The sequence below is a fragment of the Dermacentor variabilis genome, chromosome 6 (genome assembly GCF_050947875.1).
Source record: "Dermacentor variabilis isolate Ectoservices chromosome 6, ASM5094787v1, whole genome shotgun sequence".
NCBI lineage: Eukaryota > Metazoa > Arthropoda > Arachnida > Ixodida > Ixodidae > Dermacentor > Dermacentor variabilis.
The window spans coordinates 164,529,232-164,548,101 of record NC_134573.1 but is presented as its reverse complement, the minus strand read 5'-3'; the positions used below and the strand labels follow the sequence as shown (position 1 = coordinate 164,548,101).

The window sequence follows — 18,870 nt, the reverse complement described above, 5'->3', positions numbered from 1 at the left end:
TGGAAGATATACAGCTAAACCTTGATATAAAAAATTCAATATAATGAAATTCTCGATATAATGAAGTATTTAACATTTTATAACTTCTTGTCCATAAAACATCTTGTATATCAAACCTCAATATGATGAAGTGTGTTTATACATGATTTCAAATATAACTAAATTTCACTGCCACTGCAAGAGATTATGAAGGCATCAATGGAAACTGCCACGGATACAGATAATCAAATGGTTGAATTTGTAGGGTCCAAAGTAGTCGTCGCCGTGAAGAAGCTGTAGCGGTTGACTGTGAACAAAAGCAAATTTAGCAGGACGCATTGTTGGCCAAGTTGGTTCATTGTATTTGGAAAGATTGAATGTGCTTTGTAGACTATCACGAGGAAGAAGACGAGACAGGCGCAATGCTGTGTTTAGCTGCGTTTTGCGCCTGTCCCATCTTCTTCCTTGTGATCGTCTACAAAGCGCATCCAATCTTTCCAAAAAGCGAATTTAATAAACAAGCTTAAACTGCAACAAATAAACTTTACAGAATGAACAAACTTGTGCAGCTTCCCCACAATCGTCATCTTGGCTGATCAATCTTGGCACCTCTGGGGTGCATGCGCGCTTGCTACAGTGGCCCAAAGCAGTATCCCTGCTGACCCTTCTTGGCAATCGCTTATGAAGGCTTGGGCATGCTTGTTCCATGATGTGCAGACAGTCATGTGACCTATCTGCCACTGTCATCAGTGCATGGAGTGCGTCATTACATAGAGGTGACTGCCGATTCATCACTCCGATTAGCAATCAGCAGCATTTCAGTGATCCTGACACTTCCTCTCTTCCGAAAAGAGCGCTCATGGGTTAGGCTTCTGTTGAACAGCCCTGGGAGGCAAATACTTTATGGTTGTCTTCAGAAGCCTCTCCATCATTGCATTCTCTTTCTGCGGGCACACTTTTGCCATTGATGCCGTTGCCTGTTTTACTCATTTGTCCATTATCGTTGGCGCAGCATGCTGCTTTGGGAAGAAGCTTGATGGCCCTGCTAGGGGCTTGTGTACCACAGTTTCGCTGCCACACATTAGACTAGTCTGGGCTGCACATGGAATGAGAACATTATCGGTGAACTTGACAGGCGCTCATCACAGCACTGTGGACTTCACAGACTTCAATAACCAGAAGTTCCAGATTTTCACAGCCTCCTGAAGCAGTATGCTCGAGGGCAGCCTTCGATACTACATCATTGCTGGTGCACACATAGCAAGGCGTCATCTGTTCAGCTGCTGCCTACACTGTGTCGTCGCCTGATCTGCTCGCTTCAATTCAGACGTCATTACTTGTAGTTTTCCAGTCCTTCTGAAAAATTTCACCAGCTTCCAACCAGGCACTGATGATTGGTGGATATATTGAGTTTATGGCAGATGGAGCATGAATGCTCCATCTGTCGAAGCAATCAAAGCCATTTGATCTCCTCTCTGCTCTTCTGCTTCTGCATCTGAAGCAGTTCCATCCGAATGTACATGTTCGATTTCCTCTTGAAGAGTGCAAAGCTGCTGCAGTACCTCTTCCTTGATCTCGTGGTCAATATCCCTCATTCCGAAGTACTTGTCTTGTGCTTCTACCAATTGTCTGAGAGCGGCCATCTACTTGAAAAGCCCCGTGGTCACTGCCACCCTTTGTCGCTTATGCACTCCTTGCAACGGCTTTACTGCAACAGGCATTCTTCTCACTGGTGAAAGACATACTCACAGCCATGCATGTTGTGCACCAGATGTAGCATCTGAAGTAGTTGTCACCATGAAGCAGCAGCAGTGGTCGACCGTGAATTAACAGAAGCAAATTTAATAAACAAATGTAAACTCCTCTAGCCTGGCTTTAGTTGCACATGGCTGTCAGCGAGGCTGAGTGCATACGCGGCTTGCATGCCCTGTCTTGGAGGTAATCTGCAGCGGCTGCAAACGTTGGTTGAGCCAAGAGGGCGTGCTTCATTAGGCTGTCTTCCCAGTGATTTGATGCTGGAGGTCATGCAATTTTGAGTATCAGAGATGCATTGGAGTGACAGGCAGGCGAAGCATTCATTTCTCTCTGCCTGTGCTCTTTGTGATAGCGACGCCCCATGTTAGTGGCGCTATCAGCTGCGGCACCGGAGTGAACGCAAAAGATTCGCAGGCTTCGCTTCGTACCCCTGATGTGAAGATATCGACACAGCACAAAACCATACCTTTAGTTGCCGACTCTCAAATTCAAAAAAATAAATGTTTTTCACATTGAAATGAGTTTCTTTCCAATTGCCCAATAATTCGTAAAATTTTACAGCCCCTTCCGTGTGTGAAAAATTTGTTGTTGACTACTTACTGCATAAAATGTCAAATTTCAATATAACGAAACTTCCCTATAACACAGTAAAGTGCCAATTTTATTGACTTTGTTATATCGAGATTTCACTGCATATGTATACCTGGCTGCTTCTATTTGGGCAACACTCAATACATATGCATTATTGCATAGCATTCATTTGAATACCGTGTGTGGCACGCAGGTCAGTGAGAGCTGGCAATATTTATGTTCCTACCTGAAACACGCAGTCCAGGAATATGAGGAAGGTGGGGCTCTGTTCCTTGGTACGCATGCTGGCAGGCGCAAAAGCACCTTGTTGGCAGCGCAGACGAAATGGGTGTCCTGCACGAAGCCACTCGCGCTCCACAAGCGCCTGGAACCCACGCATAGTTCGGCAGTCCGGGTCCAGGATCACCTGAGCCAGGGAGCATGCAAGCAGGGTCGAGTCCGTGCCTTCGGACCCATGTATCACCACTGAACGTTCTGCAAGGTGAGCAGAAATAATGGCATGAGTCAGGAAGTCGACTAAAAGATGAACATGATAAGTCCAGCTGAGGACTGCACAAACAATATGTGAGGTTCTTTTGCATATGCTGTGAAACACCTGTACTTGTCAGGTGCCTTTTGTGTATGCAAATCTACTTATCTACAATTCAAGACTAAGTTCTGTACATAGACCGTACAAACTTGCCAAAGACATCCGTCCTGTTTTCTGTAGCTTTGTAGAACAACAGCGTTTACTTTTTTCTCATTTGCGTCATGTGTTCCCCTTCATGCACCTAACTTTGCTTAACCTTTACACAGATGCTGGTTCACAAGTGGCCCATGCATTGCAACAACCGAATCATGAGCTATAGCTATGCTAGGGAAAGTAAACTGTGCCAATGTTATGACAGTGCAGTTATTTTAGAGCATCAGCTCCAGCAGAAAAAGGTTCTGGGTTCAAAACTGGCGAACATGCTCTCCTTTTTTGAACAGTCATTGTTATGAGGGAGGCAACTACAGTGACAGAGATGTCAAGAATGCTGCTAAAAGGTGCTGCAACAACTATTACTATAAAGGGTGTTTAATGGGCCTCACACCAAGACCCCACAGAAATTGTGGTTATGCATTGGAAGTCGTAAAACGCCATCAATAGAGCATTTTACCAGAAATATTGTTCAATTTGCTTCATTATTAGAGGAGATGGTACAAACTGAGATGTCAGATTGCCATACAGCAAGGAAGTAAACTTCACTGAACGCGTCCGCACGCAGCATTCTTTCTTGCTTTCTTCATATCAGAGTCGAAGGACGGCGCCACATTTTTGTCACAAACCCTGATCTTCCACTTTTTTCTTCCTTCTTTGCTGCACTTGCAACGGTCGTTTTGCATGCTCTGCATTGAATTTCGATTTAAAGAAGTTGCATGCCTAGTCGATGATCTTGCCAGCACTGAATGTGACATGGACATGCCTTCGATGGGACGTCGTTCCTCTGGCAGGAAATGAGGCCCTCTAAAATTACGGGTGCACAGGCTGTTGCGTGAATGCTTAGCTGTTTTCACAGCATATGTTGTTGTAATACCTACAAGACACTGTTGTCCATGTGTGATCTATGCACGTTCATCTGTTTGCAATGTCCAAACAATGTGAGAGACCTTTAAAGGGGTTGGGACACCAAATTTTGAGGCTATAAAAAGCATGTTGTAGGCTGCTTCCGTATGCAAGGACACCCAGAACGAGGTATTGGACGCTGCAAACATTTCAAAATAATTTTAATTCAGCTCCAAAGAGTCATTAAAAACTCCTTCTCGTAGTCGAGACCCATCGCTAGCGCGGCAGTTACTACGTCACAGAGGAGGAACGAAAATATTGACGTCATAGCACACCAGCACAAAAACGTGACGTATGATGAGTAGCGATGAAATGCCGATTACGGAGCCTGCTGAGCCGAGCAACCGAGCATAGCCTCCTCTACGACCGAGCTACAGGCATATAGAAATCCTTTCTTAATGCAAAGAAGGGGTAAGGCGTAAGGACGTAAGGGTAAGGCGTAAGGGTAAGGACACAAGAGGAGAGAAGTGGACAACACGAACGCCGCACGCCGGCCCGCGAACGGCAAGCTGCGTGCGGCGAGTTGCCCTGCGGACGGGCCTTTACACGTTTGAGCGCTCGCCGCCGGCCGACTTCGAAAGGGACCAGGATATGCGGCGTTCGTGTTGTCTGCTTCTCTCCTCGCATAGCCGCATAGTTCGGCAGCTCGGAGCGGAATCTCCTTCGCTTGGCCTTTCCACGTTACCGGCCCGTCCACGTTACCGGCACGGAAACTCGCCGCACGCCGTTTGCCGTTCGCGGGCCCCCATGCGACGGCGGTTTTGCTAGCGAACGGCGAGATTTCCTTGCCGTAGAGAGGACGGGCCCGGGACCCATTTGTGCGGCAGCCGTACGGCGAAGAGGCCAATCAGCGACCGAGGAGTGGTCACTTTGGCATCGACGGCAGCTTCACCGCCTCTGATCGTTCAGCGCCGCCGATATGAATGAATGTATGTGGTTTAGTGGCGCAAGGGCCAGATATGGCCAAAGAGCGCCAAGACAGTGTTAGTGATTTCGCGGTGGAATGATGAGATCTGTGACGAAGATGTGACTTGGCTGTAAAGTGGCCTAAAAATAGTCGCTGTAAAGTGCGTAAAATCTATGTGCTATAAAATTATGGCGATGATTAATGACGAGTACTATGAACATTAAAATCCATCGTAGAAGGATGATGCAAAATATAAAATATATAAGATGGTAAAATTTCTTGGAGCACTGCTGCCTCGCCAGAGCCCTTGAACCACAAGGGCCTAGAGGCATGTGCTATTCAAAAATAATTATCATAGCGCCATCCTCTGAAGAGAGGAGACGCTACGAACATGTGGGGCTAAAAACATGAAACACAACATCTTTCAGATAACTTAGAACTGCGACGGTGTCAAATAGCGGTTCTGGGCCGAGTAACATTGCTGGATGAAGGGGGATCTGCTGCTGATATGCTATGGGAAAATGTTTCTTTCTTTCATATTCAGCTTTCCGACACTCCAGAAGGACGTGGAGGACGGTGAGCCTCTCCCCGCATCTACCGCAGGTTGGAGGCTCGTTTCCGGTGAGTAAATAGTTATGTGTGCCGAATGTGTGTCCTATTCTTATACGACAGAATAGGACATCTGTCCGGCGTGATTTTGTTACGGAAGGCCAGAATCCTAACTGTGGCTTTATCACGTGGAGCTTATTATTTATTTCTTCGTCCCACATGCGTTGCCAGTGGTTTCGTAGTTTCTTTCTTAAGAAAGGCTTCAGGTCTTTGACAGGGACCGAAGCAGTAGGACTAACTGCATGTAATGAAATTGATGTGGCCATCTGGTCCACTAGAACGTTACCCTGGATGCCCCTATGGCCAGGCACCCAGCATATAATCACATGCTGGTTAGATACATATGCTTTACATAACACGGAATAGAGTTCAGTTAAAACAGGATTTTTGCGCTTACAGAACGATATCAAAGCCTTCACAACACTTAGGGAGTCCGTAAAAATAACTGATTTTCTGAGTTTTGTCTTCCTTATATGCTTCACGGTCGACAATATTGCGTAGGCTTCAGCCGTAAAGATACTAGTTTCCGGATGCAGCACGTCGGATTCCGAGAAGGATGAACCGACGGCTGCATAGGACACCCCGTCGTGTGACTTCGATGCGTCTGTGTAGAACTCCGTGCAGGAGTATTTGTGCTGGAGTTCCCGGAAATGCATTTGGATTTCAATCTCTGGGGCGTTTTTTGTAACTTCCATGAAAGATGTATCGCATTGTATCAACTGCCACTCCCAAGGAGGTAGCAGCTTGGCTGGATGCATTAGGCGAAGTTCGAGAAGTGGAACATGCATTTCATGACTAAGCTCCCTCACACGCAGCGAGAAAGGCTGTCTTACAGAAGGACGATTACGAAACAGTGTAGCATATGTCATGTCGTTAATGGTGTTAAAACAGGGATGTTCAGGATTAGAGTGGACTTTCAAAAAATATGTTTGGCTGATGTATGTTCTCTGGATATGAAGTGACCACTCATTCGATTCTGCATATAAGCTTTGTACGGGACTCGTTCTGAAAGCTCCTGTGGCTAAACGGATACCCAGATGGTGAACAGGGTCTAGCATCTTTAGCGCGCTCGGGGCGGCAGAGTGATAAATCACGGCACCATAGTCTAGGCGTGAACGAATGAGGCTTTTATAGAGTTTCAATAAAGACATCCTGTCACTACCCCATGTACTCTGGGATAGGAGTTTCATTATGTTCATCGTTTTTAGAGATTTTTCTTTAAGATGTTTAATGTGGGGGACGAAAGTGAGTCTGTAGTCAAGTATGACACCTAGAAATTTGTGTTCTTTGTTTACAGGTATTTGTTGTCCACCCAGTTCTAAGCAAGGGTCTGGGATCATTCCTCTCTTTCTTGTAAAAAGAACGCAAGTGCTTTTGTTAGGATTGATCTTAAAGCCATTCCTGTCTGCCCACATTGAGACTTTGTTCAGGCCATGCTGTACCTGTCTCTCGCACACTGCGAGGTTACAGGATTTGAAAGCTATCTGAATGTCGTCCACGTAGACAGAGTAAAAGATGGCCTGAGGTAATGAAGCGCGAAGCGTGTTCATCTTCACGATGAAGAGCGTGCAGCTGAGCACGCCTCCTTGGGGTACACCCGTTTCTTGCGTAAAAGGACGTGAGAGTGCATTGCCTACTTTTACCCGGAACGTACGATTTGACAGATAGCTTTCCATTATGTTAAGCATATTACCGTGGATGCCCATCTCTGACAGGTCTCTTAAGATTCCGTAACGCCACGTTGTGTCATAGGCCTTTTCCATATCGAGAAATATCGATAGGAAGAACTGTTTATGTATGAATGCCTCCCGAATATTTGCTTCAACACGTACGAGATGATCGGTTGTGGACCGCCCTTCTCGATAGCCGCATTGATAAGGATCAAGCATTTTGCTCATTTCAAGGAAATGGATCAGTCGCCGATTAATCATTTTTTCAAATACCTTACAAAGGCAACTTGTGAGGGCTATCGGGCGGTAACTTGCCACTGAGGAAGGATCTTTACCTTGTTTCAAAACAGGGACCACAATAGCTTCCTTCCATGCGGTTGGAAGGTACCCTGCATCCCAGATGGTGTTGAAAAGTGTGAGTAGTGTAACTTTCGTGTCATCGTGTAAGTTTTTGAGCATTTCATACATGACTCTGTCAGATCCGGGTGCAGAGCTCTTGCATGAGCTCAAGGCAGCTTTCAACTCAGCAATACTGAATGGGCAGTTGTAGGATTCACTCTGTGGACATTTTCTTTTGAGTGGCTTACATTCTTCTATTTGCTTATATTTCAGGAAGGATTTCGAGTAATGTTTTGAAGTTGACACACTCTCAAAGTGCTCCCCAAGTGAGTCTGCCTGATGTTGCAGCGTATCACCCTGTGTGTTTACCAGAGGGAGTGAATATGTTTGTCTCCCTCTAATTCTATTTACGCGGTTCCAGACTTTCGCCTCATCTGTAAACGAGTTGATGTTCGATAAAAACTTTTGCCAGCTCTCTCTTCTGGCCTGTCGGCGGGTTCTCCTGCCTTGAGACTTAACTTTCTTAAAGTTAACGAGATTCTCTGCAGTGGGCGAAGCGCGTAGCAACCCCCACGCTTTGTTTTGATTCCTACGTGCGACTCTACATTCATCGTTCCACCACGGGACATGCCGTTTGCATGCCGAGCCACTTACTTCACGTATGCATTTAGATGCGGCATCTATAATAAAAGCTGTAAGGTAATCCACAGCAGCATCAATTTGTAACGAGGACATGTCATCCCATGATATGCTAGTTATGGTTCGGAATTTCTCCCAGTCGGCTGTGTCGACCTGCCACCTAGGAGCCTGTGGTAGATATTCGTTTTCTTTAAGTGTTCTTAATAGTATGGGGAAGTGGTCGCTTCCGTAAGGATTGTTCGCAACTTCCCACTCCAGTTCAGGCAGTATAGACGGGGAAACTATGCTGAGATCAATTGAAGAAAAGGTATTATTTGCAAGACAGTAATAAGTGGGTTTCTTCTTATTCAAAAGGCACGCACCAGAAGAAAAAAGGAACTGTTCAACAAGACGACCTCGCGCATCTATACGACAGTCACCCCACAGGGAGCTGTGCGCATTGAGATCGCCAAGAACAACATAAGGTTCTGGCAATTCGTCTATAAATGACTGGAATTCCTGTTTGTTTAATTTGTAGTGTGGGGGTACGTAAAGCGAGCTAATGGTGATGAGTTTGTTTAGGAGGACAGCTCGAACTGCCACTGCTTCAAGAGGCGTTTGGAGCTGTAAATGTTGACACGCAATGCTTTTGTGGATAACTATAGCTACACCTCCCGATGATGCGATAGCATCATCGCGATCTTTGCGAAAAGTTATATACTGTCGGAGAAAGTTTGTGTGTTTTGATTTTAGGTGTGTTTCCTGTAAACACAGCACTTTTGGATTGTGTTTGTGTATGAGTTCTTGCAAATCATCAAGGTTTCTAAGGAGACCTCTGATGTTCCATTGAATGATTTGTGTATCCATGTTTAAGGTAAATTGGTGCTGTGTTTACGGAAATGGAGTGGATGCCTTATATTACAGAGCCCTTTCGGGGCCCTGTAATAGGGGTTTTGTTCTTTCTGAAGCGTTCGAGCGAGTCTCGACGCTCCTTAGGCGTTTGGTGCGCCTTGGGGACAGGTGTAGTGTCCATTGCCTCCTGTGAGACGCCGGACAAGCGCTCTTGTGAGCGAGAGGTTTTCAGAGGGAGTCCCGCCTTGGAGGGCAAGACCCCTGCGCCCACCAGCCCGGAGGTCGATGGGGCACCCTGAGGGATTTGGTTGCGCTGGCCGTTGCCAGCGCTGGAGGGGGCCTCGACGGTTGGGGCAGCCTCGGCTGCGCCCACCTTCGGGGTCGATGGCTCCGTCTGCTCGGTTGGCGGAGCAGCGCTAGCTGCAACCACCGTGGGGGCAGATGGCGTGACTGCCGACTCACTGACTGTGGGTCGGACAGCCGCCGGAGGCCGTTGTGACGCTGCCCCCTGACGCGCCACATCGGCAAAGGTTTTCCTGGGCAGGTACGATACCCGCCTACGTGCCTCCTTGAAACTTATATTTTCCTTTACTTTTATTGTTACAATTTCCTTTTCTTTTTTCCACGATGGGCACGACCGCGAGTACGCGGCGTGCTCCCCATCACAGTTTACACAGTGGAGAGTGTTCGCACAAGCTTCAGTGGCGTGTTCAAGGGCACTGCATTTGGCGCATGTTTGGCGGCCTCGGCAGCTCTGCGAGCTGTGGCCAAAGCGCTGGCATTTGAAGCATCTTAGAGGATTTGGCACATATGGTCTCACACGGAGCTTGATGTACCCGGCCTCTACAGACTCGGGCAGACTACTTGAACCGAATGTGAGTATCAGGTGCTTTGTTTGAATTTCTTTTCCATCCCTTCTTATCTTAATTCTTCTCACATTGACAACATTCTGATCACTGAAGCCCTCCAGGAGCTCAGCCTCTGTCAGCTGGAGCAAATCGTCATCCGAGACAACGCCGCGGGTGGTGTTGAGAGTGCGGTGTGGAGTCACTGTTAATGGAACATCTCCAAATGATACTAGACTGGGCAACTTATCGTACTGTTTCTGATCATGGAGCTCTAACAGGAGATCACCACTTGCCAGCCTTGATACCTTGTAGCCTGGACCAAGGACATCAGTTAAGGACTTTGAAACTAGAAAAGGGGAAATGTTTCGTACTTGTTTTTCTGATTTTTCTGAGTGGATCACATGGTAAAGTGGGAAGTTTTGTCTTTGTCGTCCAAGGAACTGGAAAACTTCATCAGTGCGCCCTCTTTTGTGAGAGCGATCAGGAAGCGGAGGGAAGGAGCTAGCCATAAAGGAATTGAATTTTCGGCAACAACGCCAGCCACCCACCATGGAGCCCTACAAGGGGACGTTACAGGGACTGTAAAAACAGGTCCTGCAAACGCCAGCTTTACGTTGTCACTATAACCAAATATGAGATAACCTAGGTTGGTTATTCACACAAGGTTAACCCTTGCTGCCTGGAAAAATTGGAAGTAAGCGGAAGCTAGGAGAAGACAGGAAAGATGAAAAGTAAGAGAAAGGCGAAGATTAGAGGGAGAGAGAGACAGGAAAAGGCGACTGCCGATTTCCTCCAGGTGGGTCAGTCTGGAGGTGCCGTCTATGTGAAGCTGAGGCCGAAGAGGTGTGTTGCCTCCGCCGGGGGGCCTTAATGGTCCAAAACACCCAGCATCGGCTCAACCCCCAGGATCCCCTTTTCCCCAGACACGGCTAAGCCGCGCACGGCTACACGCGGGAGGGTCCAACCCTCGTGTGCTCGGGTCCGTGGTGTCGCAACACACCAAACGCCTGCTGACGCAGACGCCCCTGCGGGGCCGCCGATATCGTCGCTAGGCCTTTTCCGGTTCACTTCAAAGCTAAAGCTTACGGCGCTTCGGAATGAATCACCGACTCTCACAAGCCGCAATATTTTCTTACCGTTGTTGTCGCTCTTCGCAATAATTATAATAATCGCGACATGCACTTCGAATCGCCAGTGGTTGACCTCTGCTGGCAGAGCACGCGTATTCGCGAGCAGACGACGCAGCATAGTTTTACGTCACTATTTTTTGTGGGCCACGTGACCAAGCCATGTTGCGTTTCCTCCTCTGTGACGTCATAGCATCCCCTGGAGCCCAGAAACCGAAACCGAAATCGCTCGGTATAATAATGCTATTATGAAATTATTTATCGGATATATATGAATCCCGCTGTGTGTATCGTGCTCCCTGAAGCATGAGGCAACGTTTGAATCAACAAACGCATGAACGAAAATTTTGATGTCTCCACCCCTTTAAAGGGAGACTAAAAATAAACACTAAATCAGTTTGTACGAATAAAGTGTTCTTTCAAAAGATGATTTAAGTTATTTCGTGGTAATTGTTTGTTTCTTAGACGAGGAAATATAGGTCAAAGTTCTATTTAAATGCTTTCACACCGGAATGGCAATGCATCAGTGTGACGTCACAAATTTAAAAGTATATTTTGGGCTGTCATGGCACTGTAAATGTTCTCAAAATGTACCAAGTCCGGTCCAGGTAAGTGCGTATCTCCTCCTTTAATGCGCAGCCACGCGCACCCTATCTTGGAATGATTTGTGGTGGGTGCAAAAGTTAGGTGACCCGAGATAGCTGATGGCTTCGTGTGCGCTGCGTTCTCGAGCACCTAATTCTCGTTGAAGCGAAAGGCAGCATGAAGGGAAATTCACTCGCAGCTGCTGTCGTTCTTCACCACGCCAGCGTTGTGACAGCAAGTGTTCGCAATCATCGAGTGAGGTCTGTTGTGCTTGCCCATATGCAGGTGACACCATGCTTGTTAATTTAATTAGTAAGCGAAGGTTTACTGTGGTTTATACAGTCAATAAAACTATGAACCCTGCTTCATGTATTTGTCTAACACTCTGCTATTGCTATCAATGTTTGCCTTTTGGTTGAAACCAACGTTTTTCCTTTCTGCATCTTTTCTGACTTGCCAAGCCTCTCCTCACGGCAAGAATGGCTCTTTTGGTATTGCAGAACGGTAATGTTACTAATAAAGCTAATACAACATCTTCTACCTAGTGTCCCTTTAACGCTATTGATGGACCGAATATTGGCTACAGGCCACATCGTCACCTGCAGTGCTAGGTGACAATATGATAAGCAAAAAGAAACAATACTGCAGCTCACCGTCCTGGTCAAGGCACTGGGCAACAAAGCAGGCGCAGGAGAGAACGCTCTTGATATGACTCAGCCACCCCGATGCTTCAAGCCTGGACAGCCACTTGTCCATGCTTACACCGGTGTCGGTTGATGCTGTGACAAAAGCAGCATCAGTCAGCGTATCAGCAAAAGTTTTACGGAACCTGCTGAAAGGTTTCCAGCCAGGCACTGTCATACTATAGACCATTGTGTGCAGCAGTTGTGATTACCCAGGAAGTATCGGTTGGTTTTTGCTGGTTGTTTAGTGTCTAGTGAGCCCAAAGGTCCACGTACTCTGTGATGTGAGTGTTTGCGCATTCCTGAAATTAAAAAAGTGGATAACATGTAATTACTCTGCAGTTCTTGTAATTATCACTAGGCAGTGCAATTTTTGCTGTGTGTACACAGTAATTTTGTCGTAATTAATCTGGACTCGCATAACATTATTCAAGACAGTCTCATTGTTTGAATTGGTCTGTTATGTTTTTAATGCAGTTTGAAGCTCACTTCGAACAAATCAGGCAACGATTTCTGTTAATGCAAACATTTGGCTCCTCAAGAACAGAAGGATTTTGCAAGATACAGCTGATTTCGAGAAATTGATTATAAGGCGCAAGATTAAGTAGCCAAAATGTGCTCATGCTTGATATTCAGGACAGAACATATGGCACCATAACTTGGGTACAGATCCATGTATCAGTCTTGTTTGGTGAAATATTTGTTCGAAAGTGAATGAGTGCCTATACTTGTTAATGCATAATTATGTATGGGGCCATATTTTATTCAGCTTCACATAATCTGAACTTTTGTCAGTTCAAACAGAAATCTGCACTCTACAAGTTTTATTTAATGTGAGTCGACCGTATGTCCAATGTCCTTACTTACAATGTCTCTACAATGTTAATGCTTTACTGAAAGGCCAACTGCAACAAAATTTTGTAGCACACAAAAGCCTACTTTAACATAATGTAAATATAGATAAGCCTCCGTGCAAACTTCGACGTTTCAAACATGAGCAGGAGCATTACGAAAAGCTCACAAAAAATACCTGGTTTAGAGACCGAAATTGAAAAAAAAAAAACACTACTGTTACTGCTCACTGGAAGTAACGCATGACCTGATGCGTGGCTTCTCGGCATGTTTTCCTCAATCTCGGAGGCCATGCTGCTGTGTAGCATAGATGCTGCAGCCACTGCAGGGTGCTGCGATGTGATGCTCCGACTATCGCATGCTGCGACTGGTCTCTGTGGTTCTATGCGCGTAGCTACATGAGCCAGCTCGAGCTTCTGGCAGCTGTGGCTGCCTGCGGCGCGCTGAGAAATCTCGAATGCAGCAAGGTGTGACTTTCGTCACAGCGACACCACCAGGTGCATGCATGGCCTGCTTAGGTGCTGCTTAAAGGCTGCTAACGAAAATAGTATACAATTACCAGCTGGGCTTTGCCAAGATTGGTTCGCTGATATGTACTACTTATTCATCACAAATTTAGCTAAAGTGAAATTTTGTTGCAGTTGGCCTTGAACCTAAAATGCTGGCGCAGTTCAACTTTTGAATGATTTATAACACTTCTTTTGACGTTATTACTGGCCATGAGAATATCCCTAATGCATGACATTAGGCAAGCTTGCAGACTGCTGCACTCAGTTGCATCAACACTGCTTATTCTACATGAAGATCTGGTGGGAAAAACTTGAACATCATCATTTGATACTAACAGAATAACTTAGCATGACTGAAAAGAAAGATAACTTGTCAGAGTGTGTGTGTTTCAAGATTGCTTGGTGGCATGTGGCCTTGGCTGACACTGCATATTAGTCTCAAAATTTCAAACCTTCCAGTTAAAACGCCCCAAAGGTAAACTGTTTTTACATCTACATAAAGGTGGTCTGCGATGTAAATAAATAAAGAATGGCTTTTCTTACAGATTTGACTGTAAACACACTTCTGCTACAAAACTCGATTATGCTTTGAAGTTACATTTTGTATGGCTGATGCTAGGATGTACAAAAATGTTCCCTGAATATTTTAGAAACAATTGAAGAGATGAAGTTTAGGCGTTAAATGTATAACAATTTGAAATAGTAAACATAGAAAAGAATAATCCACATAGAATCACAGAATATTAGCCCCCACATGGTGGTCTGCTTTTGAGCAGAGGATTGCGTGAATCCAGGAATACTTGAATTCGTCACACTGAGAAAAGGAAGGTCACAGCAAACTGCATGTCTTCTGTACTGTCATACACAAATGAATCTCGAACAGGAAAATTAATCTGAACGACAGTATCAGAAGGTTGCACTTGAAGTTAATGAGATATTACTATTGCTTAGAACTTAGATAAGGGACACACTGTTATATTTAAAAGAACCAAATTTTTATGTGGAATGAACCAGTTCAGGTCTTTAATTTCTTGGTTTCATGTTTGTATTGTTCTGTTCATATTCAATTCAATTTATTTGCAACAGTACAGTGCATGTCATACAGAGGGAATAGCTAATCAGTATACTGGCAATCATCATACCTCCAATCAGATACAAGGTACTCAAAACCAGTTGATAAAAACAGACTGGTGGACTAGTTTTTAGTCCTGTCGTCCTGCATTCTCTCTTTTGCTTCATTTCAAGTTACGCAGGTAATAATGAGTACAGGTGAGAAATTCTTGGCCTGAAAATTGTTTTTCTTTCTTGCAGTGCACACGTCTTTGAGGACCACAGCAGTGGACGTCAAAAGCACCAGTATGTGATGAACAGTTTAGTGTGACAATTGGACCACGTCATTCTCGCATTTCAATATTGCACACTCAAAAACCCTTCATATGAAACATTTCGTGTACACAATCTCATGGAGGTGTTAAGCTAACAGAGCTTCAATGACAGCTGGCTGCTCAGCTGCTGAACCCGACTATCAGTAACTATACCTCCATGAGCTTATGTGTGCCTATAATAAGCCTTCTCAGTAAGTTTATTTTGGAGGCTTAAATGCAACATCACACTGACGGCACACAAAGGTACACGATATGATACAATTCTTGCATGAGAACAACGTCATGAGGGTGGCAACTTCGAAAAATCTCTGGTAATCTCAGTCAGCTTGGATTCATTGGCTTCAAAATTGAGAAAAGATATCTTTTAGCAGGTTTTTCCTCATCATATTTGGCTGATGGAATCTTTGTAAAGGCTCAGAAACCTATGCTATCATTCTTGCAACTAACCAACAAAATTTGTGTCCACACTCTTTTAGTGGACGTCTTCATGATGAGTTGTATCACCTACCTTTGTGCGAAAGAGCTGCTCAAGTGTAGAGGTCAATTCTGCCTGAATAATAATCAGGCACTTTCTCTAACCTAACATGCTGTGCATCAATTACACAGATGCGTATCCATCACATCACTGCACAGTTCAATTACATTAAATTCAACATGATGTTACAAATTTTCTGGTGGCCTAAGTTGATTTAGGTAGAGATTGGTTTCTAACCACTCATATCCATTTGGAAGAGAACACAGTTGGTGAAATAATGTCATAATTTGTACTATGTAGTTGTCACTTTCTTGCTTGCAAAGTCCAGTACTAGTGATTCAAATGTAGACCACAACCAACAGTAACCATACCACACACACACACAGATTGTGCACGGCTATCTTTCTACAACATGCTATGCAAACCATGCTTCAAGACACAGGCAAAAAAAAACGTTAAAGAAAAAAGAAGTATAATATCCCGAGTCATCATGCTTTAGCAAGACCATGCCCAACCCCAAAACACAAAGCAGAAAGCACAGTGGCATAATGATTCTTGATGCTCAGTTTATAAATTCTGTGCTCTCACAGCGAGAAATTGGCCACCAACTATCTATAAGCTACACAGCGTTGAGTTTCTTTTGACCACTCAGACCCAGAGAGAGGGAGTGGAAAATAACTCTACATTATCCTCCTGAGCCCTCATGTTCATCCACATGGACACAAGTTTTTATTTATTGCAAAATTGAAGAAGAAGCAGTAATAAGATTTATCCAGCTATAACTTGAAGGCAGGTCCATGTGGATCTTTCTTGTTACCACCAGTGTTTAAGACAATTGATACTGCTTTAAGTGAGACTATTCTATCAACAGCAATGACAAAAAAGAAAAAGAAAGATGCCATGAAGTACACTTTTAATGGCATAAGATGGCGCTGTTATCCAAAGCGGTGTGGTTAGGTTTATCCATGTTTTTAGGCAAACAGATGCATTCTCTTTTTACATAATAAACTTAAAAGATTATCTCTTTGCCTATGCACACGAAAATGATGCTGTGCACACGTACGTGTGCCATTTGGTCAAGCTGTGAATTTTATCAGGTTTGTAAAAGACTGCTTGGCAATAAAAGCTGACTATAAGATTTATTCACCATGTGGAGGCCAAATCCGTGCCCTGCAGGTAATTTAAAAGAAGGCGAGAAACCTCCTTCCTACACAACTGGCTCCCGCGCGGGAAAACAATGTCCTGAAGAGAACTGTGAGGAATTCCTGTCTTCTTGAGGGACCCGAATAACACACTCCTTTCCGCTTTATACAGAGTACAGCACATAAGGTAATGTTCTATGTCACCGCACACACCACACATTGAACATAATGGAGACAAAGCCGGGCCAGTCCTATAGATCCACGCAGGAGTACGAGCAGAGCCCGTGTGAATGCGGAGCAGTAAAGTGGCTCGATTTCTTTTGAGACCATTTGTAATTGTGAGGTCTGTGTATGATTTATGCAATTTATACATTTTAAGTGTCACTACTGTGGAGCAATTGCCGGTAGCAACTGCAAGGCTAATCCCACCAGTAGCCTACAACCACTCAACTCAACTATAAGATTTATTGTGTGGCTAATGTTTTCTTGGGCCTCAGGAGGATAACACAGGAAGCATAAGCACTTGATGCTATTCCAAAAGAAAAATAAAGGGAGGGGCTGGGAAAGCGACGGTATGAGTACAACAAGAAGCAATGAATCGCAATACTGGAGCAAGTGATGACTCAGCACGTTACAGTAAGCAATGACTCGAGACGTTGCGCTCAGACAATCTACGCAATCCCAACAGAAGAAGAAAAGGGGAGGGTATAAGTGAAAATACACATGCACCAAACAAGCGCAACCGAAACTGACGCTGCATTCTCCAAGAGGCAGATTACACAGTGCCAAACAGAGGAGCATGCGGGTCTGGCCTGTCTGGCAGAAGTGAAATAAAAACTTGCCTCTCCATCTTGATACAAATGGCAAGCTGCTCATTAACGCCACTGCTCCATTCGGGCTAGTGCTTACTCCGTCACTCAGCGGGTAGATTTCTCAAGAGGCAAGCAAACCAAGAGAAAAAAATATAGGAGAAAGAAGGGCAAGAAAGAAAGCAGTGAGAGAGAGAGACTGCTGTAAGTCAAGAGTGAAGTTGCCCAGAGCCCACAACCTAAGAACTCATCATTACTATCCCTGCTTATTTACTAAGTGTATTGATGAGTGTGGAGAAAAAGAGAGCAATGCAAAGAATTGAAGTAAAGCTCAACTTTAGCAAATTGTGAAGTTCGTCTCCAGTGGCACAACTACGTAAGTCACCCAATATGAAAACTGTGGAAAAAGTAGAAGTAGCATAAGCTGTTCTTCCTCATTTCGTTTGCGAGAAGAAAACAATGGAGCCCCACATTGACACTTTATATTCCTTATCTGCTGCAAAAAGATGACAGGTCATTAACATCTCTATTTCTGTGTGTCGTGATTAACTGGTGAGTCGCGTCATATAGCTCAGGTTCACCGAGATTTACTGGCAAGTCATGCGCTGTTGCATTTTTCTCAAGCTCTAAAGATGATGCCATTGTGCCCGCAATCAGAAGCAACAAACATTTTTCATGTGCATAAATTTTTCACTCTGCACTACAGCAAAGAATGATAACACTGCTGAAGTGAATGCGAAGCATCACAATTTCCTTATTCTTACATTACATATTCCTCTCAAAAAAGCTGCAAAACCTGTAATTTCATCAAAATTTACACATTACTACTAGAAGATTGTTACGTTCGTGTTGGTTAACTTCTATAGCCAAATAACTGCAAAGCTTGATGCGCCCAACAGGCACAGATATAGAATATGATGTCGCAGATGGCTTTGCACCTATCCAAGCACGGCAGTTACTATAATCTGCAGCAAGATATCTAAACAAACATTCTGGCATTTAGTCCTAACAAATAAGCAATTGGTGCAAAGAAAAGTTGAAGCCCCAAACTTACACTCAAGAAAGCGCAGCTGAGTCCCCGTTTTACGGTTGAAAAACACGCCAGGTGCCTCTATTAAAGGCAAATGTGGACCAGAGTGTCGTGTACATAGTTCATGCTTCCGGTGAACATATGCAACACAACACATGAACTTTCCAAACATCACGATAGCAAACCTAAGAACAGGGGGTTTCTGGAAATGAACTGGAATGTGACTAACGTAAGACAACAAAGTGCAGATAAACTGACAAACTGGAGAATAGGAACAGTGACAAGCACGCAAACTCAATATCCAGGTTCCACCTTGCACACTACATCATTCACTCTACCATGTACCACATAACACAGGCCTATGAAAAAAAGTTGAATTTTGTGTGATAGCTACAAATAATTTGTTTTCTAATTTACAGACAATTTTTGCCCATGAGATTCACAAACTGAAACACAAGTGCGAGAGCTGGTGGTTATTCCTATCAGGAATGTCATAGTTTTTAATAGTGGCGGTAGCACA

At 44.6% G+C, this 18,870-nt stretch overlaps 1 protein-coding gene across 5 annotated transcripts in view; it reads right to left on the bottom strand.

Moving 5' to 3' along the window:
- Positions 1–18,870, bottom strand: part of LOC142585655 (myotubularin-related protein 9) — a 57,024-nt gene that overhangs the window by 16,738 nt on the left and 21,416 nt on the right. For 3 of the 5 annotated variants that reach the window (XM_075696578.1, XM_075696579.1, XM_075696581.1), the window contains 4 exons: positions 17,354–17,443; positions 12,361–12,450; positions 12,119–12,244; positions 2,552–2,799 (listed from right to left, as the gene is read on the bottom strand). In XM_075696578.1, coding sequence (XP_075552693.1) covers positions 2,552–2,799; positions 12,119–12,244; positions 12,361–12,450; positions 17,354–17,443 — 554 coding nt within the window. The remainder of the gene's footprint in view (positions 1–2,551; positions 2,800–12,118; positions 12,245–12,360; positions 12,451–17,353; positions 17,444–18,870) is intronic. The other 2 variants (XM_075696580.1, XM_075696582.1) reach the window with 2 other exon arrangements.